The sequence below is a fragment of the Salvelinus namaycush genome, chromosome 11, assembly GCF_016432855.1.
Source record: "Salvelinus namaycush isolate Seneca chromosome 11, SaNama_1.0, whole genome shotgun sequence".
Classification (NCBI taxonomy): domain Eukaryota; kingdom Metazoa; phylum Chordata; class Actinopteri; order Salmoniformes; family Salmonidae; genus Salvelinus; species Salvelinus namaycush.
In genome coordinates, this window is record NC_052317.1 from 44,246,367 (window position 1) to 44,272,295 (window position 25,929).

Below are 25,929 nucleotides of genomic sequence, written 5' to 3' on the forward strand. Positions count from 1 at the left end.
TAACCACTAGTCTACCTGCCGCCCCTACACTCTAACCACTAGTCTACCTGCCGCCCCTACACTCTAACCACTAGGCTACCTGCCGCCCCTACACTCTAACCACCAGTCTACCTGCCGCCCCTACACTCTAACCACTAGTCTACCTGCCGCCCCTACACTCTAACCACTAGGCTACCTGCCGCCCCTACACTCTAACCACTAGGCTACCTGCCGCCCCTACACTCTAACCACCAGTCTACCTGCCGCCCCTACACTCTAACCACTAGGCTACCTTCCGCCCCTACACTCTAACCACCAGTCTACCTGCCGCCCCTACACTCTAACCACTAGGCTACCTGCCGCCCCTACACTCTAACCACCAGTCTACCTGCCGCCCCTACACTCTAACCACTAGGCTACCTGCCGCCCCTACACTCTAACCACCAGTCTACCTGCCGCCCCTACACTCTAACCACTAGGCTACCTGCCGCCTCTACACTCTAACCACTAGACTACCTGCCGCCCCTACACTCTAACCACTAGGCTACCTTCCACCCCTACACTCTAATCACTAGTCTACCTTCCACCCCTACACTCTAATCACTAGTCTACCTGCCGCCCCTACACTCTAACCACTAGGCTACCTTCCGCCCCTACACTCTAACCACTAGGCTACCTTCCGTCCCTACACTCTAACCACTAGGCTACCTGCCGCCCCTACACTCTAACCACTAGGCTACCTGCCGCCCCTACACTCTAACCACTAGGCTACCTTCCACCCCTACACTCTAACCACTAGGCTACCTTCCACCCCTAATGACGAATTGAGACCCGGTCCTAAACGGCAACAGTTGCAGTACTTTCGCATACTCAGCAGTTCCACAATAAACAATTCCTCAAAACAGTGACAGAACAGTTCCTTCTTCCAGTTCCATTGAATTACCTTGGATCCCAGTTCACTGAAAGGCACGTCCTTCTTGAGGAAGAGTCCAGTTACGGGCTCCAGCAGCTCAAAGCTCCAGATGTACTGTAGAACAATGAGCAGGTTCCCATAGAGCACCATGAAGGGAGAGGTTAGCATGGTGTAACGACGACGATCTCTCACCATCCACAACATACACGACCACATCAGGAACACAAACGTCAGCCAGCTAACATACGTGATGCTCCACGCCTGGGGAGGGAGAGACAGGAAGAGAGAGAAGGCGGAGGAACAGAGAGAGAGAGAGAGAGAGAGAGAGAGAGGGGGGAGATAAAGAGGGAGAGAAAGAGAGAGGTAGAGAAAGGTAGAGAAAGAGGGAGAGAGAGAGAGAGAGAGAGAGAGAGGTAGAGAAAGAGGGAGAGAGAGAGAGAGAGAGAGAGAGAGATGGGGAGGGAGAGATAGAGAGGGGGGGGAGCAAATGCCACAAAACCTCAGAGTCTACAATTCCTCAAAAAAACATAGGTAGGCCTAGTGTGATCACGATCACAAAAACAGTTTATAGTAAGTTAGACTATACAAAGTTGATTTACTGTTTAACAGATAATGTTTTGAGAAAAATGAGGCAAGCGAATAAAAATATAATATATGAACAAATGTTATTAATTTATTTGTAAACAACCTTAGTACATCACCTAGTGACCTTACCAAGAGGTTTTAGTGTTTTAATGATTTGTAAAATCCTAGTGAACTTACCAAGAGGTTTTAGTGTTTTAATGGTTTTGGAATGACAGTCACAGGGACCAGTCCTGGTCAGGGTACCCCTCCTAAGGCTCCCGAGTGGTGCAGCGGTCTAAGGCACCGCATCTCAGTACAAGAGGCATCACTACAGTCCCTGGTTCAAATGCAGGCTGTACTACATCCTGCCGTGATAGGGAGTACCATAGGGAGGCGCCCAAGGCTGTCCGGGTTTGGCCGGGGTAGGCAGTCAATGTAAATAAGAATTTGTTCTTAACTGACTTGCCTAGTTAAATGAATGCTAAATGAAAACATTTTTAATTAAATTAACTACACTGGTGTCAGAAGTGGGATAGCACCATTGAAATCCCGGCTGAGTTTTAGGCAGAGGTATCTCGAGATTAAAACTTCTTAAGGCTAGGGGGCACTATTTTCACGTCCGGATGAAAAGTGTGCCCAAAGTAAACTGCCTGCTACTCAGGCCCAGAAGCTAGGATATGCATATTATTAGTAGATTTGGATAGAAACCCCTCTGAGTTTCTAAAACTGTTTGAATGATGTCTGTGAGAATAACATAACTTATTTGGCAGGTGAAACCCCAAGGACAAACCATCCAGGATTTTTGTTGTTGAGGTCACTCTCTTTTCAATAGGTTTCTATGGGGATCTAGATTTCTCAGGCACTTGCTTGCAGTTCCTATCGCTTCCACTAGATGTCAACAGTCTTTAGAAATTGGTTGATGTTTTTCCTTTGAGAAATGAAGAAGTAGGGCAGTTCAGAACGAGGGTCGAGTGAAGTGTACTGTTTGTTAGAGGCGCGTGACCTGAAAGCTCGCTCCACTTTGTTTTTATCCGCTATTGAACGCAGTTTATCCCGTCGTTAAATTTTATCGATTATTTACGTAAAAAAATACCTAAAGTTAGATTAGGAAAGTTGTTTGAAATGTTTGGACCAAGTTTACAGGTAACTTATTAGATACTTTCTAGTCATGTGGCGCAAGTTGGAACCGGTGTATTTTCAGAATCAAACGCGCCAAATAAATGGACATTTTGGGGATATAACGACAGAATTAATCGAACAAAATGACCATTTGCCACTATAGGGGGTGCTGTTTTCGCATTAGCATAATTTCCTCTACAGATTAAACTGCCTCTTATTCAATTATTGCTCTTACTATATGCATATAATTAATACCATTGGATAGAAAACAATCTATAGTTTCTAAAACCGTTTCAATTTTGTCTCTGAGTTAAACAGAAGTCATTTGACAGCACTTTCCCTGACCAAGAAGAAGAATGCAAGATGTGTATGCTCGCTTCAACGCTCTGCCTATATATGGTCACGCCACCTATGACCCGAAACACACTTCATTCGTCTTCCTCTGGGTGTCAAGAGGACGTCAGAGGAGAAATTTTTTGTTTACCTTGTACTGACGTGAAATAAGACCTATTTCTTTGGCGTGACCGACAACTTCCGGTTCTCTGATTCGCGCTATTTGGAGGTGCGATTGTCTACTGTTTTGCTGCCGTTACGGATGAAAACTATCTCCGTCTCGAAGTTTGTTTGATACATGTGACCATATCATCTTAATGTATGTTTTTTCAATATAGTTTAATCAGATTATTTGAATTTTTTCGGGAGTTTTGCCGTGTTCCGTTCTGTGACTTTTTTTACTTTGGCCAGTCGACCAGTACATATGCTAAATGAAGAGGGAAAGTTGCCATTATGAATGGATTGAACGACTCATCAGGACTAAGGACACATTGATCAACATTCTGATGAAAGATCAGCAATAGTAAGACCCAATTTACGATGTTATTTCATATATCTGTCGTGCATGTGAACTGGTCGCGGGCGCCCAGCTGGTTCTGGCTGGCGTGGCTATGCTAATTTAGCGCTACATTTTGTTTTCGCTATAAAACATTTAATAAATCTGAAATATTGTTTGGATTCACCAGATGTTGGGCTTTCAATATCTGTACGCTGTGTATTTTTCTGAAATGTTTTAAGATAAGTAATTAGTTATATGACGTTGGTCTCTGTAATTGTTCTGGCTGCGTCAGCACTATTTCAGATTGCAGCTGCAATGTAGAACTGTGATTTATACCTGAAAAATGCACATTTTTCAAAAAAAAACTATGCTATACCATAAATATGTTATCAGACTGTCATCTTATGAAGTTGTTTCTTGGTTAGTGGCTATATATATTTTTATTTAGTCGAATTAGTGATAGCTACTGACGCAGGAAAAAACTGTTGGAGTAAAAAAATTGTGTCTTATGCTAACGTGGTTAGCTAATAGATTTACATATTGTGTCTTCCCTGTAAAACATTTTAAAAATCTGAAATGGTGGCTTTATTCACAAGATCTGTATCTTTCATCTGGTGTCTTGGACTTGTGATTTAATGATATTTAGATGCTACAATTTACTTGTGACGCTATGCTAGCTATGCTACTCAGTGGGGGGGGAGTGGGGGGTGATCCCGGATCCGGGTTGGTGACTCGTTAAAGGTTAATGGACATATTGGAGTGCCAACAGAAGAAGATCTTCAAAGATAAGGCATGAATTATGTTATTTCTGACTTGTGTGTCGCGCCTGGCGGGTTGAATTCTGATTGTCTGTGTTTGTTTGATGGGGCGCTATCCTCAGATAATAGCATGGTGTGCTTTCGCCGTAAAGCCTTTTTGAAATCTGACACTGTGACTGGATTAACAAGAAGTTCATTTTAAACCGGTGTATAACACTTGTATGATTTATTCATTATTTCTGTTTTAGAATTTGGCGCGCTGCCATTTCACTGGGTGTTGTCAAATCAATCCCGTTAACGGGATTGGCGCGCGAAGGGATTCATAGATTAAGATCATTTTATTGGTCAACACAACGTCCAACCAAAATTTTACTTCCGCTTTTAACCCAACCCCTCCGAAAAGACACACATACATCATTTTGTATAATTGATATGCTAACTGAAATATATAACAGTCTACTGAGGTAATCAGGCCTATTCTTACTCTCACAAGCTGCTTGTCAGCTTCTAGTCAACTTGAATTTACATTTAACACATTTAACACTTTTTAGACAATGAAGCAAGCAAAACACATTATCTTTAGGAAATGTACCGTTTCTTAGTTTAGTCATATTTATCTACCTTAGAAAGTGTTGTCTTCAGGCTGACTAGCATCTATTGAGTTAAAATATCCCATACATTGGATCCCAAATTAAACTGGAAATATCTACAAAACAAGTTTTGCAGCAACATAATCCAAAAAGGAAGGCTAAAGCTAACTATTTTTTTCCTAAAATTACAGTTCGTGATTCACAAATAACTTTTTTTAATTCACACGATTCGATTAAACCGCAATTGAACTCAATTACAATTACAATGAGGAAGTGAATAGTTTGTTTCGTATATAATAATCGTTCATGATTCATTCGAATGAAATTAATCGTAAAACAAAACGAATTGGGGGAAGAAGCGTAAAGCGGGGCATTTGTTTAACAGTAAATCAACTTTGTCAGACGACATACAGTATGCTCTCTTTAGCCTTGACGTGAGCACAGTCACCGGATGGACCACAGTCACCAGATGGACCACAGTCACCAGAGGGACCACAGTCACCACAGTCACCAGAGGGACCACAGTCACCCGAGGGACCACAGTCACCAGAGGGACCACAGTCACCCGAGGGACCACAGTCACCCGAGGGACCACAGTCCCCAGAGGGACCACAGTCACCCGAGGGACCACGGTCACCCGAGGGACCACGGTCACCAGAGGGACCACAGTCACCAGAGGGACAACAGTCACCAGAGGGACCACAGTCACCAGAGGGACAACAGTCACCAGACGGACCACAGTCACCAGAGGGACAACAGTCACCAGAGGGACCACAGTCACCAGAGGGACCACAGTCACCAGAGGGACCACAGTCACCAGAGAGACCCCAGTAACCAGGGGGACCACAGTCACCAGAGGGACCACAGTCACCCGAGGGACCAGAGGGAGCACAGTCACCCGAGGGACCACAGTCACCAGAGGGACCACAGTCACCAGAGGGACTAGAGGGACCCGAGGGACCACAGTCACCCGAGGGACCACAGTCACCGAGGGACCACAGTCACCCGAGGGACCACAGTCACCAGAGGGACCCGAGGGACCACAGTCACCAGAGGGACCCGAGGGACCACAGTCACCCGAGGGACCACAGTCACCAGAGGGACTAGAGGGACCCGAGGGACCACAGTCACCAGAGGGACTACAGTCACCACAGTCACAGAGGGACCAGAGGGACCACAGTCACCCAAGGGACCACAGTCACCACAGTCACCAGAGGGACCACAGTCACCACAGTCACCAGAGGGACCACAGTCACCAGAGGGACCACAGTCACCAGAGGGACCACAGTCACCACAGTCACCAGAGGGACCACAGTCACCAGATGGACCACAGTCACCAGAGGGACCACAGTCACCACAGTCACCCAGGGGACCACAGTCACCAGAGGGACCACAGTCACCCGAGGGACCACAGTCACCCGAGGGACCACAGTCACCAGAGGGACCACAGTCACCCGAGGGACCACAGTCACCCGAGGGACCACAGTCACCCGAGGGACCCCAGTCACCAGGGGGACCACAGTCACCAGAGGGACCAGAGGGACCACAGTCACCCGAGGGACCAGTCACCAGAGGGATCACAGTCACCAGAGGGACCAGAGGGACCACAGTCACCCGAGGGACCACAGTCACCAGAGGGACTAGAGGGACCAGAGGGACTAGAGGGACCAGAGGGATCCGAGGGACCACAGTCACCCGAGGGACCACAGTCACCAGAGGGACCACAGTCACCAGAGGGACCCGAGGGACCACAGTCACCAGAGGGACCAGAGGGACCACAGTCACCCGAGGGACCACAGTCACCCGAGGGACCACAGTCACCAGAGGGACCACAGTCACCAGAGGGACCAGAGGGACCACAGTCACCAGAGAGACCAGAGGGACCAGAGGGACCAGAGGGACCAGAGAGACCACAGTCACCAGAGAGACCAGAGAGACTAGAGAGACCAGAGAGACCACAGTCACCAGAGGAACCAGTCACTGTGTTTCCTCACCATCATGGCTATGAGAGCACAGATATAGCTCTGCTTCATAATGAACCTGAACACTGTTACAACAGCATTCACTCTGCCCTCCTCCTCCTCCTCCTCCTGTTCCGCCTCCTCCTCCTCCTCCTCCTTCCCAGCAGCCTCTCCTCCCACGGTTGGACTGACATCAAACACACTTCCATTCTTCTTCTCTGTTTTAGATAAAGATATAAATATACCAGATATGTTATTTAGTACATCTACAGTACATACAGAAGGTACAGAGAGAAATAGTAATGGCGTCTTTTTGTAGTCACAGGACATCTACAGTACATACAGAAGGTACAGAGAGAAATAGTAATGGCGTCTGTTTGTAGTCACAGGACATCTACAGTACATACAGAAGGTACAGAGAGAAATAGTAATGGCGTCTTTTTGTAGTCACAGGACATCTACAGTACATACAGAAGGTACAGAGAGAAATAGTAATGGCGTCTGTTTGTAGTCACAGGACATCTACAGTACATACAGAAGGTACAGAGAGAAATAGTAATGGCGTCTTTTTGTAGTCACAGGACATCTACAGTACATACAGAAGGTACAGAGAGAAATAGTAATGGCGTCTTTTTGTAGTCACAGGACATCTACAGTACATACAGAAGGTACAGAGAGAAATAGTAATGGCGTCTGTTTGTAGTCACAGGACATCTACAGTACATACAGAAGGTATAGAGAGAAATAGTAATGGCGTCTGTTTGTAGTCACAGGACATCTACAGTACATACAGAAGGTACAGAGAGAAATAGTAATGGCGTCTTTTTGTAGTCACAGGACATCTACAGTACATACAGAAGGTACAGAGAGAAATAGTAATGGCGTCTTTTTGTAGTCACAGGCTTAAATCTGATACAATTTGTTCTGTAAGATCATCTTCATCAAGCTAATGTCCCTTTCTGTGAATTTTGAAGCATTTGTGATATCAAAATAAGCACATAAAGCGCATAACGTCTTCATAATTCATGAATTAGAGAGGTAGAGAGACTGTAGAATCAAAACGTATAATATCTCCTGAGCCTGTGTTAACCTCAGACCTTATTTATCCCAAAAAACCCATTCATTTCCCCATTCATTTCCCCATTCATTTCCCCATTCATTTCCCCCATTCATTTCCCCATTCATTTCCTCATTCATTTCCTCATTCATTTCCCCATTCATTTCCCCCATTCATTTCCCCATTCATTTCCCCATACATTTCCTCATTCATTTCCCCATTCATTTCCCCATTCATTTCCCCCATTCATTTCCCCATTCATTTACCCATACATTTCCTCATTCATTTCCGCATTCATTTACCCCATAGAAATGGGCTGAACAAGAAGTTTCAGCTCCGGTTTTTAGGACTACAAACTGGAGACTCCCTATGGAGTGTCATAAGGAATAACGATATAGTGCACTACTTTAGTGCACTACTTTTGACCAGGGCCCTATGAAGTGTCAAAAGGAATAACGATATAGTGCACTACTTTAGTGCACTACTTTTGACCAGGGCCCTATGGAGTGTCATAAGGAATAACGATATAGTGCACTACTTTAGTGCACTACTTTTGACCAGGGTCCAGTTCACTAAATTTCCCTCCTCACAGAAATTGCGAGCAGAAACGTTTGCCCAGTGTGTGTACAGTACAGTAAAACTCACCTGTAATGTTATTGGTTTGATCCATTTTATACTGTGGGGTGGAGTACAGGTCCAGACCGACCGGTCTATTCTCCACCGTGTTCAGGGTGGAGATGTCACAAGACGTCCCGTTGGACTTTGCAGTCAACCCCTGTGGAACAACACAACAACAATATGGGTTACGGCCCAGAGGGGTTTTCCTAGTCAAGTCATTTGTTTTCATGTGCAGCGTAGTAAGTTACAGTGCAGAACATGTAGCAGAACATGTAGCATATTTGTGCTACAGTACAGTACGATACCTACCTCAGATGTACTGTAGCCATCCTGGGTAGAAAGCAGCTAGAACAAGGAAAAAGAAAACAGGCAAGGAGAGGTAGAGAGAGGTAGAGAGAGAGAGAGAGAGGTAGAGAGAGAGAGAGAGAGGGAGGTAGAGAGAGAGAGAGAGAGAGAGAGAGGTAGAGAGAGGTAGAGAGAGGTAGAGAGAGAGAGAGGCAGAGAGAGAGAGGTAGAGAGAGGTAGAGAGAGGTAGAGAGAGGTAGAGAGAGAGGTAGAGAGAGGTAGAGAGAGGTAGAGAGAGAGAGGCAGAGAGAGGTAGAGAGAGAGGTAGAGAGAGAGAGAGGCAGAGAGAGGCAAAGAGAGGCAGAGAGAGGTAGAGAGAGGCAAAGAGAGGGGAAGAGAGAGACAGAGAGAAGCAGAGAGCGGCAGAGAGCGGCAGAGAGAGACAGAGAGAGGAAGAGAGAGACAGAGAGAAGCAGAGAGAGGTAGAGAGAGAGGTAGAGAGAGGTAGAGAGAGGTAGAGAGAGGCAGAGAGAGGTAGAGAGAGGTAGAGAGAGGAAGAGAGAGGTAGATAGAGGAAGAGAGAGGTAGAGAGAGGTAGAGAGAGGAAGAGAGAGGAAGAGAGAGGAAGATAGAGGTAGAGAGAGGTAGAGAGAGGTAGAGAGAGGTAGAGAGAGATAGAGAGAGGTAGAGAGAGGAAGAGAGAGGAAGAGAGAGGAAGAGAGAGGAAGAGAGAGGCAGAGAGAGGCAGAGAGGGGCAGAGAGAGACAGAGAGAGGCAGAGATAGGTAAAGAGAGGAAGAGAGAGGTAGAGAGAGGAAGAGAGAGGTAGAGAGAGGAAGAGAGAGGTAGAGAGAGGTAGAGAGAGGAAGAGAGAGGTAGAGAGAGGAAGACAGAGGTAGAGAGAGGAAGAGAGAGGTAGAGAGAGGTAAAGAGAAGGAGAGTGCATGGCCCTCCAGCTACGTGGTCAATGGAATGACATTGCTGATCTAAGGATTCCTGTTTTATCTTTCAACCAATAATCAATAGTTTATAAAGCATCAAAAATACCCCGAGGTGAATGTACCCCCGAGGTCAGTTAAGGTCATGGAGTGTTATACGTTATATAATCTGTGCCTTTTATTGCTGAACTACACTTCACAATCTACCCGATAATCAATGGTTTATAATGCATTAATAAAGTGTGTATTCATTCTGAAATAAAGCAAGGTCAGAGGTTTTATAATGGTTCTCCTAAGTTTCTCCTCCGTCCATTGGTGAGACTTCCACCACAGCTTGTCCTTTTTATTCGTATCGCTGAACTTTCTTCCACAATGATCAATATGTTCTACTGCATTAACACACCAGGTGAGATAAAGAGAAAAGGAGTTATACGAGTCAGGATCTCCTACGTTTCTCAGAACCTACAGTACAGAACCTACAGTACAGAACCTACAGGACAGAACCTACAGTACAGAACCTACAGTACAGGACCTACAGTACAGAACCTACTACCCAGGACCTACTACCCAGGACCTACAGTACAGGACCTACAGTACAGGACCTACAGTACAGGACCTACTACCCAGGACCTACAGTACAGGACCTACTACCCAGGACCTACTACCCAGGACCTACAGTACAGGACCTACAGTACAGGACCTACAGTACAGGACCTACAGTACAGGACCTACTACCCAGGACCTACAGTACAGGACCTACAGTACAGGACCTACAGTACAGGACATACAGGACAGAACCTACAGTACAGGACCTACAGTACAGGACCTACAGTACAGGACCTACAGTACAGGACCTACTACCCAGGACCTACAGTACAGGACCTACAGTACAGGACCTACAGTACAGGACCTACTACCCAGGACCTACTACCCAGGACCTACAGTACAGGACCTACAGTACAGGACCTACAGTACAGGACCTACTACCCAGGACCTACAGTACAGAACCTACTACCCAGGACCTACTACCCAGGACCTACAGTACAGGACCTACTACCCAGGACCTACAGTACAGGACCTACAGTACAGGACCTACAGTACAGGACCTACAGTACAGGACCTACTACCCAGGACCTACAGTACAGAACCTACAGGACAGAACCTACAGTACAGAACCTACAGTACAGAACCTACAGTACAGAACCTACTACCCAGAACCTACAGTACAGAACCTACAGTACAGAACCTACAGTACAGAACATACAGGACAGAACATACAGTACAGAACCTACTACTACCCAGAAAGAGAAAAGCCTGAGCGCTATACGAGTCAGGATCTCCTACGTTTCTCTCCTCCGTGCGTTGGTTTGCTTTCCACCACAGATGTCTCCTCTTGTCCGCAGAGTTCCCGGTGCCGTTCCCAACCACCTCCTCCTCTTCCTCTCCGTCCTCTCCCTCCTCTTCTTCATTCTCCTGTTGAAAATAAAGGATTTTGTTTTTTAAAAGCAGAGAAATCTCGGATGTATTACCTAACATCTAATCAAAAATCTCCAACATGGTCTGATTGACAGGTTGAAAATATAACATCTACAGTCTGTTTGATGTGACTACCATCATCAAGTTCTACCAGCAGGACAGGACAGAACCTACAGTACAGAACCTACTACCCAGAACCTACAGTACAGAACCTACAGTACAGAACCTACAGTACAGGACCTACTACCCAGGACCTACAGTACAGGACCTACAGTACAGGACCTACTACCCAGGACCTACAGTACAGGACCTACAGTACAGGACCTACTACCCAGGACCTACTACCCAGGACCTACAGTACAGGACCTACAGTACAGGACCTACTACCCAGGACCTACAGTACATGACCTACAGTACAGGACCTACTACCCAGGACCCACAGTACAGGACCTACAGTACAGGACCTACTACCCAGAACCTACTACCCAGGACCTACTGCACAGAACCTACAGGACAGAACCTACAGGACAGAACCTACAGTACAGAACCTACAGGACAGAACCTACTACCCAGAACCTACAGTACAGAACCTACTACCCAGAACCTACAGTACAGAACCTACAGTACAGAACCTACAGGACAGAACCTACAGAACAGAACCTACTACCCAGAACCTACAGTACAGAACCTACAGTACAGAACCTACAGGACAGAACCTACAGGACAGAACCTACAGGACAGAACCTACAGTACAGAACCTACAGTACAGAACCTACAGGACAGAACCTACAGTACAGAACCTACAGGACAGGACCTACAGTACAGGACCTACAGTACAGGACCTACTACCCAGGACCTACAGTACAGGACCTACAGTACAGGACCTACAGTACAGGACCTACAGTACAGGACCTACAGTACAGGACCTACTACCCAGGACCTACAGTACAGGACCTACAGTACAGGACCTACAGTACAGGACCTACAGTACAGGACCTACAGTACAGGACCTACAGTACAGGACCTACTACCCAGGACCTACAGTACAGGACCTACACCCAGAACCTACAGTACAGGACCTACAGTACAGGACCTACAGTACAGGACCTACAGTACAGGACCTACAGTACAGGACCTACAGTACAGGACCTACTACCCAGAACCTACTACCCAGGACCTACTACCCAGGACCTACTGTACAGGACCTACAGTACAGGACCTACAGTACAGGACCTACTACCCAGGACCTACAGTACAGGACCTACTACCCAGGACCTACAGTACAGGACCTACAGTACAGGACCTACAGTACAGGACCTACAGTACAGGACCTACTACCCAGGACCTACAGTACAGGACCTACAGTACAGGACCTACAGTACAGGACCTACTACCCAGGACCTACAGTACAGGACCTACAGTACAGGACCTACAGTACAGGACCTACAGTACAGGCTTTCCTATTAATGATGAGGTGGGATGGGGTGATGAGGTGGGATGGGGTGATGTAATGGGATGGGTGATGTAGTGGGATGGGGTGATGTAATGGGATGGGTGATGTAGTGGGATGGGGTGATGTAGTGGGATGGGGTGATGTAGTGGGATGGGTGGGATGGGGTGATGTAGTGGGATGGGTGGGATGGGGTGATGTAGTGGGATGGGGTGATGTAGTGGGATGGGGTGATGTAGTGGGATGGGGTGGGATGGGGTGGGATGGGGTGATGTAGTGGGATGGGGTGATGTAATGGGATGGGGTGATGTAGTAGGATGGGGTGGGATGGGGTGATGTAGTGAGATGGGGTGATGTAGTGGGATGGGGTGATGTAGTGGGATGGGGTGATGTAGTAGGATGGGGTGATGTAGTGAGATGGGGTGATGTAATGGGATGGGGTGATGTAATGGGATGGGGTGATGTAGTGGGATGGGGTGATGTAGTGGGATGGGGTGATGTAGTAGGATGGGGTGATGTAGTGGGATGGGGTGATGTAGTGGGATGGGGTGATGTAGTGGGATGGGGTGATGTAGTGGGATGGGGTGATGTAGTGGGATGGGGTGATGTAGTGGGATGGGGTGATGTAGTGGGATGGGGTGATGTAATGGGATGGCGTGATGTAGTGGGATGGGGTGATGTAGTGGGATGGGGTGATGTAATGGGATGGGGTGGGATGGGGTGATGTAGTGGGATGGGGTGATGTAATGGGATGGGGTGATGTAGTGGGATGGCGTGATGTAGTGGGATGGGGTGGGATGGGGTGATGTAGTGGGATGGGTGATGTAGTGGGATGGGGTGATGTAGTGGGATGGGTGATGTAGTGGGATGGGGTGATGTAGTGGGATGGCGTGATGTAGTGGGATGGGGTGATGTAGTGGGATGGGGTGATGTAATGGGATGGGGTGGGATGGGGTTATGTAGTGGGATGGGGTGATGTAATGGGATGGGGTGGGATGGGGTGGGATGGGGTGATGTAGTGGGATGGGGTGGGATGGGGTGGGATGGGGTGATGTAATGGGATGGGGTGGGATGGGGTGGGATGGGGTGATGTAGTGGGATGGCGTGATGTAGTGGGATGGGGTGATGTAGTGGGATGGGGTGATGTAATGGGATGGGGTGGGATGGGGTGATGTAGTGGGATGGGTGATGTAGTGGGATGGGGTGATGTAATGGGATGGGGTGATGTAGTGGGATGGGGTGATGTAGTGGGATGGGGTGATGAGGTGGGATGGGGTGATGTAATGGGATGGGGTGATGTAGTGGGATGGGGTGATGTAGTGGGATGGGGTGGGATGGGGTGATGTAGTGGGATGGGGTGATGTAGTGGGATGGGGTGATGTAGTGGGATGGGGTGATGTAGTGGGATGGGGTGATGAGGTGGGATGGGGTGATGTAGTGGGATGGGGTGGGATGGGGTGATGGGGTGATGTAGTGGGATGGGGTGATGTAGTGGGATGGGGTGATGAGGTGGGATGGGGTGATGTAGTGGGATGGGGTGATGAGGTGGGATGGGGTGATGTAGTGGGATGGGGTGATGTAGTAGTATGGGGTGATGTAGTGGGATGGGATGATGTAATGGGTTGGGGTGATGTAGTGGGATGGGGTGATGTAGTGGGATGGGGTGATGTAGTGGGATGGGGTGATGTAGTGGGATGGGGTGATGTAGTGGGATGGGGTGATGTAATGGGATGGGGTGATGTAGTGGGATGGGGTGATGTAATGGGTTGGGGTGATGTAGTGGGATGGGGTGATGTAGTGGGATGGGGTGATGAGGTGGGATGGGGTGATGAGGTGGGATGGGGTGATGTAGTGGGTTTGGGTGATGTAATGGGATGGGGTGATGTAGTGGGATGGGGTGATGTAGTGGGATGGGGTGATGTAGTGGGATGGGGTGATGTAGTGGGATGGGGTGATGTAATGGGATGGGGTGATGTAGTGGGATGGGGTGATGTAATGGGTTGGGGTGATGTAGTGGGATGGGGTGATGTAGTGGGATGGGGTGATGAGGTGGGATGGGGTGATGAGGTGGGATGGGGTGATGTAGTGGGTTTGGGTGATGTAATGGGATGGGGTGATGAGGTGGGATGGGGTGATGTAGTGGGATGGGGTGATGTAGTGGGATGGGGTGATGTAGTGGGATGGGGTGATGTAATGGGATGGGGTGATGTAGTGGGATGGGGTGATGTAATGGGTTGGGGTGATGTAGTGGGATGGGGTGATGTAGTGGGATGGGGTGATGAGGTGGGATGGGGTGATGAGGTGGGATGGGGTGATGTAGTGGGTTTGGGTGATGTAATGGGATGGAGTGATGTAGTGGGATGGGGTGATGTAGTGGGATTGGGTGGGATGGGGTGGGATGGGGTGATGTAGTGGGATGGGGTGATGTAGTGGGATGGGGTGATGTAGTGGGATGGGGTGATGTAATGGGATGGGGTGATGTAATGGGATGGGGTGATGTAATGGGATGGGGTGATGTAGTGGGATGGGGTGATGTAGTGGGATTGGGTGAGGTAGTGGGATGGGGTGATGTAGTGGGATGGGGTGATGTAATGGGATGGGGTGATGTAGTGGGATGGGGTGATGTAATGGGATGGGGTGGGATGGGGTGATGTAATGGGATGGGGTGATGTAGTGGGATGGGGTGATGTAGTGGGATGGGGTGATGTAATGGATGGGGTGATGAGGTGAGATGAGAGAGAGAGAGAGAGATATGAGAGAGAGAGAGAGAGAGAGAGAGAGAGAGAGAGAGAGAGAGAGAGAGAGAGAGAGAGAGAGAAAGAGCAGAGTGTAGACGCTTGGGAGAGAGTGTATTTTCGAATATACATTTTGAAATCAGAACCATGTCCATTCTACTGCAGAATTGATAGCCATTCCATTCTAGAATTGTGTTGTTACCTTTTGTGTCTATGGGTTCCTGGAGCCAGAGGCGTATGAAAGTGGCCAGGATGTTACCTACCTCTATAGGTTCCTGGAGCCAGAGGCGTATGAGAGTGGCCAGGGTGTTACCTACCTCTATAGGTTCCTGGAGCCAGAGGCGTATGAGAGATACCAGGATGTTACCTACCTCTATAGGTTCCTGGAGCCAGAGACGTATGAGAGATACCAGGGTGTTACCTACCTCTATAGGTTCCTGGAGCCAGAGACGTATGAGAGATACCAGGGTGTTACCTACCTCTATAGGTTCCTGGAGCCAGAGACGTATGAGAGATACCAGGGTGTTACCTACCTCTATAGGTTCCTGGAGCCAGAGACGTATGAGAGATACCAGGGTGTTACCTACCTCTATAGGTTCCTGGAGCCAGAGACGTATGAGAGATACCAGGGTGTTACCTACCTCTATAGGTTCCTGGAGCCAGAGACGTATGAGAGATACCAGGGTGTTACCTACCTCTATAGGTTCCTGGAGCCAGAGACGTATGAGAGATACCAGGGTGTTACCTACCTCTATAGGTTCCTGGAGCCAGAGACGTATGAGAGATACCAGGGTGTTACCTACCTCTATAGGTTCCTGGAGCCAGAGGCGTATGAGAGATACCAGGGTGTTACCTACCTCTATAGGTTCCTGGAGCCAGAGACGTATGAGAGATACCAGGGTGTTACCTACCTCTATAGGTTCCTGGAGCCAGAGACGTATGAGAGATACCAGGGTGTTACCTACCTCTATAGGTTCCTGGAGCCAGAGACGTATGAGAGATACCAGGGTGTTACCTACCTCTATAGGTTCCTGGAGCCAGAGGCGTATGAGAGATACCAGGGTGTTACCTACCTCTATAGGTTCCTGGAGCCAGAGACGTATGAGAGATACCAGGGTGTTACCTACCTCTATAGGTTCCTGGAGCCAGAGACGTATGAGAGATACCAGGGTGTTACCTACCTCTATAGGTTCCTGGAGCCAGAGACGTATGAGAGATACCAGGGTGTTACCTACCTCTATAGGTTCCTGGAGCCAGAGACGTATGAGAGATACCAGGGTGTTACCTACCTCTATAGGTTCCTGGAGCCAGAGACGTATGAGAGATACCAGGGTGTTACCTACCTCTATAGGTTCCTGGAGCCAGAGACGTATGAGAGATACCAGGGTGTTACCTACCTCTATAGGTTCCTGGAGCCAGAGACGTATGAGAGATACCAGGGTGTTACCTACCTCTATAGGTTCCTGGAGCCAGAGACGTATGAGAGATACCAGGGTGTTACCTACCTCTATAGGTTCCTGGAGCCAGAGGCGTATGAGAGATACCAGGGTGTTACCTACCTCTATAGGTTCCTGGAGCCAGAGACGTATGAGAGATACCAGGGTGTTACCTACCTCTATAGGTTCCTGGAGCCAGAGACGTATGAGAGATACCAGGGTGTTACCTACCTCTATAGGTTCCTGGAGCCAGAGACGTATGAGAGATACCAGGGTGTTACCTACCTCTATAGGTTCCTGGAGCCAGAGGCGTATGAGAGATACCAGGGTGTTACCTACCTCTATAGGTTCCTGGAGCCAGAGACGTATGAGAGATACCAGGGTGTTACCTACCTCTATAGGTTCCTGGAGCCAGAGACGTATGAGAGATACCAGGGTGTTACCTACCTCTATAGGTTCCTGGAGCCAGAGACGTATGAGAGATACCAGGGTGTTACCTTCCTCTATAGGTTCCTGGAGCCAGAGGCGTATGAGAGATACCAGGGTGTTACCTACCTCTATAGGTTCCTGGAGCCAGAGACGTATGAGAGATACCAGGGTGTTACCTACCTCTATAGGTTCCTGGAGCCAGAGACGTATGAGAGATACCAGGGTGTTACCTTCCTCTATAGGTTCCTGGAGCCAGAGACGTATGAGAGATACCAGGGTGTTACCTATCTCTATAGGTTCCTGGAGCCAGAGGCGTATGAGAGATACCAGGGTGTTACCTACCTCTATAGGTTCCTGGAGCCAGAGGCGTATGAGAGATACCAGGGTGTTACCTACCTCTATAGGTTCCTGGAGCCAGAGGCGTATGAGAGATACCAGGGTGTTACCTACCTCTATAGGTTCCTGGAGCCAGAGACGTATGAGAGATACCAGGGTGTTACCTTCCTCTATAGGTTCCTGGAGCCAGAGACGTATGAGAGATACCAGGGTGTTACCTACCTCTATAGGTTCCTGGAGCCAGAGACGTATGAGAGATACCAGGGTGTTACCTACCTCTATAGGTTCCTGGAGCCAGAGGCGTATGAGAGATACCAGGGTGTTACCTACCTCTATAGGTTCCTGGAGCCAGAGACGTATGAGAGATACCAGGGTGTTACCTACCTCTATAGGTTCCTGGAGCCAGAGGCGTATGAGAGATACCAGGGTGTTACCTACCTCTATAGGTTCCTGGAGCCAGAGACGTATGAGAGATACCAGGGTGTTACCTACCTCTATAGGTTCCTGGAGCCAGAGACGTATGAGAGATACCAGGGTGTTACCTACCTCTATAGGTTCCTGGAGCCAGAGACGTATGAGAGATACCAGGGTGTTACCTACCTCTATAGGTTCCTGGAGCCAGAGACATATGAGAGATACCAGGGTGTTACCTACCTCTATAGGTTCCTGGAGCCAGAGACGTATGAGAGATACCAGGGTGTTACCTACCTCTATAGGTTCCTGGAGCCAGAGGCGTATGAGAGATACCAGGGTGTTACCTACCTCTATAGGTTCCTGGAGCCAGAGACGTATGAGAGATACCAGGGTGTTACCTACCTCTATAGGTTCCTGGAGCCAGAGACGTATGAGAGATACCAGGGTGTTACCTACCTCTATAGGTTCCTGGAGCCAGAGACGTATGAGAGATACCAGGGTGTTACCTACCTCTATAGGTTCCTGGAGCCAGAGACGTATGAGAGATACCAGGGTGTTACCTACCTCTATAGGTTCCTGGAGCCAGAGATGTATGAGAGATACCAGGGTGTTACCTACCTCTATAGGTTCCTGGAGCCAGAGGCGTATGAGAGATACCAGGGTGTTACCTACCTCTATAGGTTCCTGGAGCCAGAGACGTATGAGAGATACCAGGGTGTTACCTACCTCTATAGGTTCCTGGAGCCAGAGGCGTATGAGAGATACCAGGGTGTTACCTACCTCTATAGGTTCCTGGAGCCAGAGACGTATGAGAGATACCAGGGTGTTACCTACCTCTATAGGTTCCTGGAGCCAGAGGCGTATGAGAGATACCAGGGTGTTACCTACCTCTATAGGTTCCTGGAGCCAGAGACGTATGAGAGATACCAGGGTGTTACCTACCTCTATAGGTTCCTGGAGCCAGAGACGTATGAGAGATACCAGGGTGTTACCTACCTCTATAGGTTCCTGGAGCCAGAGACGTATGAGAGATACCAGGGTGTTACCTACCTCTATAGGTTCCTGGAGCCAGAGACGTATGAGAGATACCAGGGTGTTACCTACCTCTATAGGTTCCTGGAGCCAGAGACGTATGAGAGTGGCCAGGGTGTTACCTACCTCTATAGGTTCCTGGAGCCAGAGACGTATGAGAGATACCAGGGTGTTACCTACCTCTATAGGTTCCTGGAGCCAGAGGCGTATGAGAGATACCAGGGTGTTACCTACCTCTATAGGTTCCTGGAGCCAGAGGCGTATGAGAGATACCAGGGTGTTACCTACCTCTATAGGTTCCTGGAGCCAGAGATGTATGAGAGATACCAGGGTGTTACCTACCTCTATAGGTTCCTGGAGCCAGAGGCGTATGAGAGATACCAGGGTGTTACCTTCCTCTATAGGTTCCTGAAGCCAGAGGCGTATGAAAGTGGCCAGGATGTTACCTACCTCTATAGGTTCCTGGAGCCAGAGGCGTATGAGAGATACCAGGGTGTTACCTACCTCTATAGGTTCCTGGAGCCAGAGACGTATGAGAGATACCAGGGTGTTACCTACCTCTATAGGTTCCTGGAGCCAGAGGCGTATGAAAGTGGCCAGGATGTTACCTACCTCTATAGGTTCCTGGAGCCAGAGGCGTATGAGAGATACCAGGGTGTTACCTACCTCTATAGGTTCCTGGAGCCAGAGACGTATGAGAGATACCAGGGTGTTACCTACCTCTATAGGTTCCTGGAGCCAGAGGCGTATGAGAGATACCAGGGTGTTACCTTCCTCTATAGGTTCCTGGAGCCAGAGACGTATGAGAGATACCAGGGTGTTACCTACCTCTATAGGTTCCTGGAGCCAGAGACGTATGAGAGATACCAGGGTGTTACCTACCTCTATAGGTTCCTGGAGCCAGAGACGTATGAGAGATACCAGGGTGTTACCTACCTCTATAGGTTCCTGGAGCCAGAGGCGTATGAGAGATACCAGGGTGTTACCTACCTCTATAGGTTCCTGGAGCCAGAGACGTATGAGAGATACCAGGGTGTTACCTACCTCTATAGGTTCCTGGAGCCAGAGACGTATGAGAGATACCAGGGTGTTACCTACCTCTATAGGTTCCTGGAGCCAGAGGCGTATGAGAGATACCAGGGTGTTACCTACCTCTATAGGTTCCTGGAGCCAGAGGCGTATGAGAGATACCAGGGTGTTACCTACCTCTATAGGTTCCTGGAGCCAGAGACGTATGAGAGATACCAGGGTGTTACCTACCTCTATAGGTTCCTGGAGCCAGAGACGTATGAGAGATACCAGGGTGTTACCTACCTCTATAGGTTCCTGGAGCCAGAGACGTATGAGAGATACCAGGGTGTTACCTACCTCTATAGGTTCCTGGAGCCAGAGACGTATGAGAGATACCAGGGTGTTACCTACCTCTATAGGTTCCTGGAGCCAGAGACGTATGAGAGATACCAGGGTGTTACCTACCTCTATAGGTTCCTGGAGCCAGAGACGTATGAGAGATACCAGGGTGTTACCTACCTCTATAGGTTCCTGGAGCCAGAGACGTATGAGAGATACCAGGGTGTTACCTACCTCTATAGGTTCCTGGAGCCAGAGACGTATGAGAGATACCAGGGTGTTACCTACCTCTATAGGTTCCTGGAGCCAGAGACGTATGAGAGATACCAGGGTGTTACCTACCTCTATAGGTTCCTGGAGCCAGAGACGTATGAGAGTGGCCAGGGTGTAGTACAGCAGCAGCAGCATAATGGGGTTAACAAAGTGGTGCCAGGCCAGCTCAGGGTTAACTATCATCCTCCATGTAGAGGAGCAGTCCGTCTGGATGAGGGATGAGATGCCGAACAGACTGGAGAGAGAGAGAGAGGAAGACAGAGACAATATTGGACCAGGACTCTATTGACAAATAGATGTAATCTCATTGAGATCTATAGCACCTAGATCAAGGTTAGATACAGTCGTACAAATACTGACTGTATTTATACAGTTTTTAAGTAAAAATAAATGTATAAACATAAGCGGTATACGGTAGGCCTATATTGATGGTACACGGCAGTATATTTAATGCAAGGACTTTACATGTAAATGTTGTTAAGACTACAAGATTACAAGGAACCAGAGCAAACAGATGTTTTGTTTATATATACATCAGTCTCAAGATAAAAGTTATATTGTTTAAAGCACTGTAGATCTATTTTGTTGGCCAGACTTTTTCCCAATTGGAGTTAAATTGGTCTGAATTGATCTGCCGGTGCATCAGCCAATAATAACTAACCAGCAGAATATTATATTATTACTGGTAAGAGACCTTGAGTTCTCCAAGACACAATATTGATCTCAGACCTTACAGTCAAAGCCAGGAGGAGAGAAGGTGCCGACTAGAATTTAACACCGGTACCATGAACCCTGTGACTGTCTCGGGAAAACTCTTCGAAATGGAATGTTTCAATTCAGATGAACACAAAATACAAAATTGCACATTGTCCAAGTTGTGACATGGAAGCCGTAGTGGTTGAAAGATAAAACGGGAATCTTTAGATCAGCAATGTCATTTCATTGACCACGTAGCTGGAGGGTCATGCACTTTCTTTGACTTCCTACAAAGTCGCCATGAATTCAAAAAAGCATACGCGGCATAATTGACACCGCTGGACTGCACACGTGACCCGAGTGCAGTTAATAAACCCTACAGGAAACAGGAAATAAAAGAACGTGTCATTTTGACTCTTCTAGACAGTCACAAATTTGATAGGCCTAAGCACAATTCACTACATAGGCATCTCTATCCACAGACGTGAAGTCTGTTAACAATTCAGAGAGGCATGAGGGAAAGTTCTATCTCCTTCTGTCCGCCTAAAACTATTTCCCTATCCAGTCCGAATCCCACTGAATCCTGACTCCCGTCTCGCATGGAACAATCCTGACTTTATTCTGTAATCCATAGGTTGCATTATCAAAGCACGTCACTGGTCTATGCATGTCAAAATACCTCTATAACATGTCCTCTGCTTCTCTGCGCTGTGTCCTACTGCTGTCAATATGAGAGCTTCTCTGTGTTTCTCCTACTGCTGTCAATATGATAGCTTCTATGTGCTGTCTCCTACTGCTGTCAATATGAGAGCTTCTCTGTGTTGTCTCCTACTGCTGTCAATATGAGAGCTTATCTGTGCTCTCCTACTGCTGCCAATATGAGAGCTTCTCTGTGTTTCTCCTACTGCTGTCAATATGATAGCTTCTATGTGCTGTCTCCTACTGATGTCAATACGAGATCTTCTCTGTGTTGTCTCCTACTGCTGTCAATATGAGAGCTTATCTGTGCTCTCCTACTGCTGCCAATATGAGAGCTTCTCTGTGTTGTCTCCTACTGCTGTCAATATGAGATCTTCTCTGTGTTGTCTCCTACTGCTGTCAATATGAGATCTTCTCTGTGTTATCTCCTACTGCTGTCAATATGAGATCTTCTCTGTGCTGTCTCCTACTGCTGTCAATATGAGATCTTCTCTGTGTTATCTCCTACTGCTGTCAATATGAGATCTTCTCTATGTTGTCTCCTGCTGCTGTCAATATGAGATCTTCTCTGTGCTGTCTCCTACTGCTGTCAATATGAGAGCTTCTCTGTGTTGTCTCCTACTGCTGTCAATACGAGAGCTTCTCTGTGCTGTCTCCTACTGCTGTCAATATGAGATCTTCTCTGTGCTGTCTCCTACTGCTGTCAATATGAGAGCTTCTCTGTGTTGTCTCCTACTGCTGTCAATATGAGATCTTCTCTGTGCTGTCTCCTACTGCTGTCAATATGAGAGCTTCTCTGCGCTGTCTCCTACTGCTGTCACTACGAGAGCTTCTCTGTGCTGTCTCCTACTGCTGTCAATATGAGAGCTTCTCTGTGCTGTCTCCTACTGCTGTCAATATGAGAGCTTCTCTGTGTTGTCTCGTACTGCCCACATATGAGAGCGTCGGTAGAGAATGTGTGAACAACAAACAGTATGAGAGTAGATATGGATATTTTATAAAACAGTTGGTCCGAGTTAAGATACCTCGATAGTAAAACCCTCGAGAGTCTAAGCAGGGAGGGTTTGTACTAAACTAACATATGGAATTGTTTTAAAATGGTCATACCAAGGATCATTTAGCTACAATATTTGATTAGGAGTTTTTTAACCCCTTAAGGTATCGATTCATTTTTTTAAACTGGTACCCAGCTACCTTCAGACTAGTCTTGTGAGGCTTGTGGGCGTCCTACTGAGAGACTCACCTTTCCACTGATGATTCAAACACTACTGAAATTACAGAAGTTGGCAGATCAGATATACTGACTTTAAAAGTGTCCCAAGACGCTTGTGGGGTTACAGAGCAAAACGCAGAACACCACTGTGTTCGTGAGAGGCTCATCTTTCATAATAGAGGTCATATTTTGTGGGGCCAAACCGTTCAGACGCTACAGACGTTTTTCTTTTTTTGTGAGAAGACCAATTTTCGGGATGTCTCACGGTCTGACAAACACCGCTTTGGCTCTGTCACCTTTCACCTCAGAAGTGGAAGTGTGACTTCAGCAGACGAGGTGGATTGAGACACATTCAATGCGAGAAAAAGATATCAGATGGGGATATTTTTGATGGGGATATTTTTCATTATGCTGATTCGATTTCCCGCGGTCCCGCGGACATTGACTCTAGAGGGGTTAAACCTATTCCCACTCTTCATCGCCCCTTTATTCATGATGTCACGTTCTTGACCTGTTTTCTCTTGTTTGGTATTTATTTAGTATGTTCAGGGCGTGAGTTGGGTGGGTTGTCTATGTGTTGTTTTCTATGTTGGGGTTTTGTGCGTTCGGCCTGGTATGATTCTCAATCAAAGGCAGCTGTCAATCGTTGTCCCTGATTGAGAATCATACTTAGGCAGCCGGGGTTTCACGTGTGTGTTTGTGGGTGTTTGTCTTCCGTGTATGTAGTTGTGCCACACGGGACTGTTTGTCGGTTAGATTCTCTTTTGCTATTTTTGTTTCGTTTAGTGTTCAGTTTATTTCTTAATAAAACATGGACACTGTCCACTCTGCGTTTTGGTCCGATCCCTACACCTCCTCTTCTGACGAAGAGGAGGAAATCTGCCGTAACACATGAGCTGATTTGCTATCTGTTTAATCATCAACTCGATTTAGCCAAATGTAGGAAATATTATGTATTTTTGTTGAAGGAGGTTATCTAGCAAGCTTAGCATCTTTGGTAATTTGACTGGAGTTGTAAAGTTTGGATTATTCTATGGTTGGAGTGCGCCCTGAGAGTGCTCTGTGACCAGATAGCCTACTGCTAAAATGCACATTTGCATGTTAGTCATTTAGCAGATGCTATTATCCAGAACGACTTACAGTCAAGTGCATTCATCATTCATCGAGGAACACGGTGACATGAACGGCCTGTTTTGCATATTCATAACAATGTCATTGGAGATCAAATGACTGTTACTTTATCGTTACTAAATACATTTGCTCTGAAAAACATGACATGTTTTGTTGCAGACAAGCCGACAAAGTGGCACAGAGCCCCTCATATTTGGGGAGAACCCTGGCGTATCTTGGTTTTAAACACTTTAAATGGACACTTCCAATTTTTTCGGCATTTCCCAGAACTCTCTGGTTAAATATGAATTATTCCCAGGTATTGAAACTTATATTTCACGAACACATCATCCTTAGTGCAGACAGGAGCTTTATGTAAATGCAGGGGTCATACACAGTCAGACTCCGTTTCCTTTCACCTGCCCAGTTCTGTTACGTCAACGCAGATGAAGGACAGAAGACAAGGAGATGAAGTCACTCTAGAGTATTGAGATGCAGTCCCTGTGGAATATGAGTTACCGCCGGTTATACCGCCTCACCACCTCCATGCTACTTCCTGCAGCTGGTAATAGCAGGTCACATGACCTGAGTGTCCCACTCCCTTCCTCCCCCTTTCTCCCTGAAGTGTGCACACATTCTCTCCCCCCCTTCAAACGATATAAAAACAATGTGATTGGTGTTTAACTAAGCATTCATATCCCTTCACACCAATCCGTCTTTTTAAACCCATGAAGTGTTCACTCCAGCGAGTCGTGGGAAGGAATCAGAGAAAGGGGATTGGTCTATTGTGGTGTAGGGTTGAAAATATCCCCTAGGACACTGTTTCCTCCACACTAATGGTTAGGGTAAGGATTTTGGGGGAGGTAAAGTTGATCCTAGATCTGTAGCTAGGGGGCATTTCAATCCCCAGATTGGTCTATTGTAAGCTGAGGAGGCAGGAAGCGATGTGGAAGCTAAGTCTGTCACCACCCTCACTCAGCACCGCCACACAGCTAGCCAGGCAGCAAGGCCAGGCCTCTGTCACCACACACAATTAGGACTCCCACAGGAGCCGGAGATGTTAGCCTATTGTATCATGGGGACCCGAACAACACTATACTAGACCTGGGTTCAAATATTATTCATAACAATTTGAAATTCTTTATATGGGCTTGATTCAGCTTAGCTTGCGCAATGGAACCAATAGAATTGTCGGGAAATTCCAAACCACGCCCATATGGTACTCCAGGAAGACTAGAGTAAACGTAATAGTGTTTGAAAGATTTCAAATAGTATTTGAACCCAGGACTGCACAGCACTTATTTAGGGAGTGGGTGAGTTTCCCTGGTAGGCTAGGACACGGAGGGCTGGGTGTACTGTAGTGTACTGTAGTGTAGTGTAGTGTAGAGTAGTGTAGAGTAGTGTAGTGTACTGTAGTGTAGTGTAGTGTAGTATAGGGTAGTGTAGTGTAGTGTAGTGTAGTGTAGTGTAGGGTAGGGTAGTGTAGTGTAGTGTAGTGTAGTATAGGGTAGTGTAGTGTACTGTACTGTACTGTAGTGTACTGTAGTGTACTGTAGTGTAGTGTAGTGTACTGTACTGTACTGTACTGTACTGTACTGTACTGTACTTGAGTGTACTGTAGTGTACTGTAGTGTAGTGTACTGTAGTGTACTGTAGTGTAGTGTACT

At 47.4% G+C, this 25,929-nt stretch overlaps 1 protein-coding gene across 1 annotated transcript in view; it reads right to left on the bottom strand.

The window, feature by feature from the left end:
- The window catches only part of LOC120055437 (piezo-type mechanosensitive ion channel component 2-like), a 198,147-nt gene that overhangs the window by 81,333 nt on the left and 90,885 nt on the right, over window positions 1-25,929 (bottom strand). The window contains exons 13-19 of the mRNA XM_039003300.1: window positions 20,623-20,779; window positions 19,480-19,545; window positions 19,303-19,383; window positions 10,958-11,086; window positions 8,419-8,548; window positions 6,750-6,934; window positions 923-1,153 (exon numbers count right to left, since the gene is read on the bottom strand). Coding sequence (XP_038859228.1) covers window positions 923-1,153; window positions 6,750-6,934; window positions 8,419-8,548; window positions 10,958-11,086; window positions 19,303-19,383; window positions 19,480-19,545; window positions 20,623-20,779 — 979 coding nt within the window. The remainder of the gene's footprint in view (window positions 1-922; window positions 1,154-6,749; window positions 6,935-8,418; window positions 8,549-10,957; window positions 11,087-19,302; window positions 19,384-19,479; window positions 19,546-20,622; window positions 20,780-25,929) is intronic.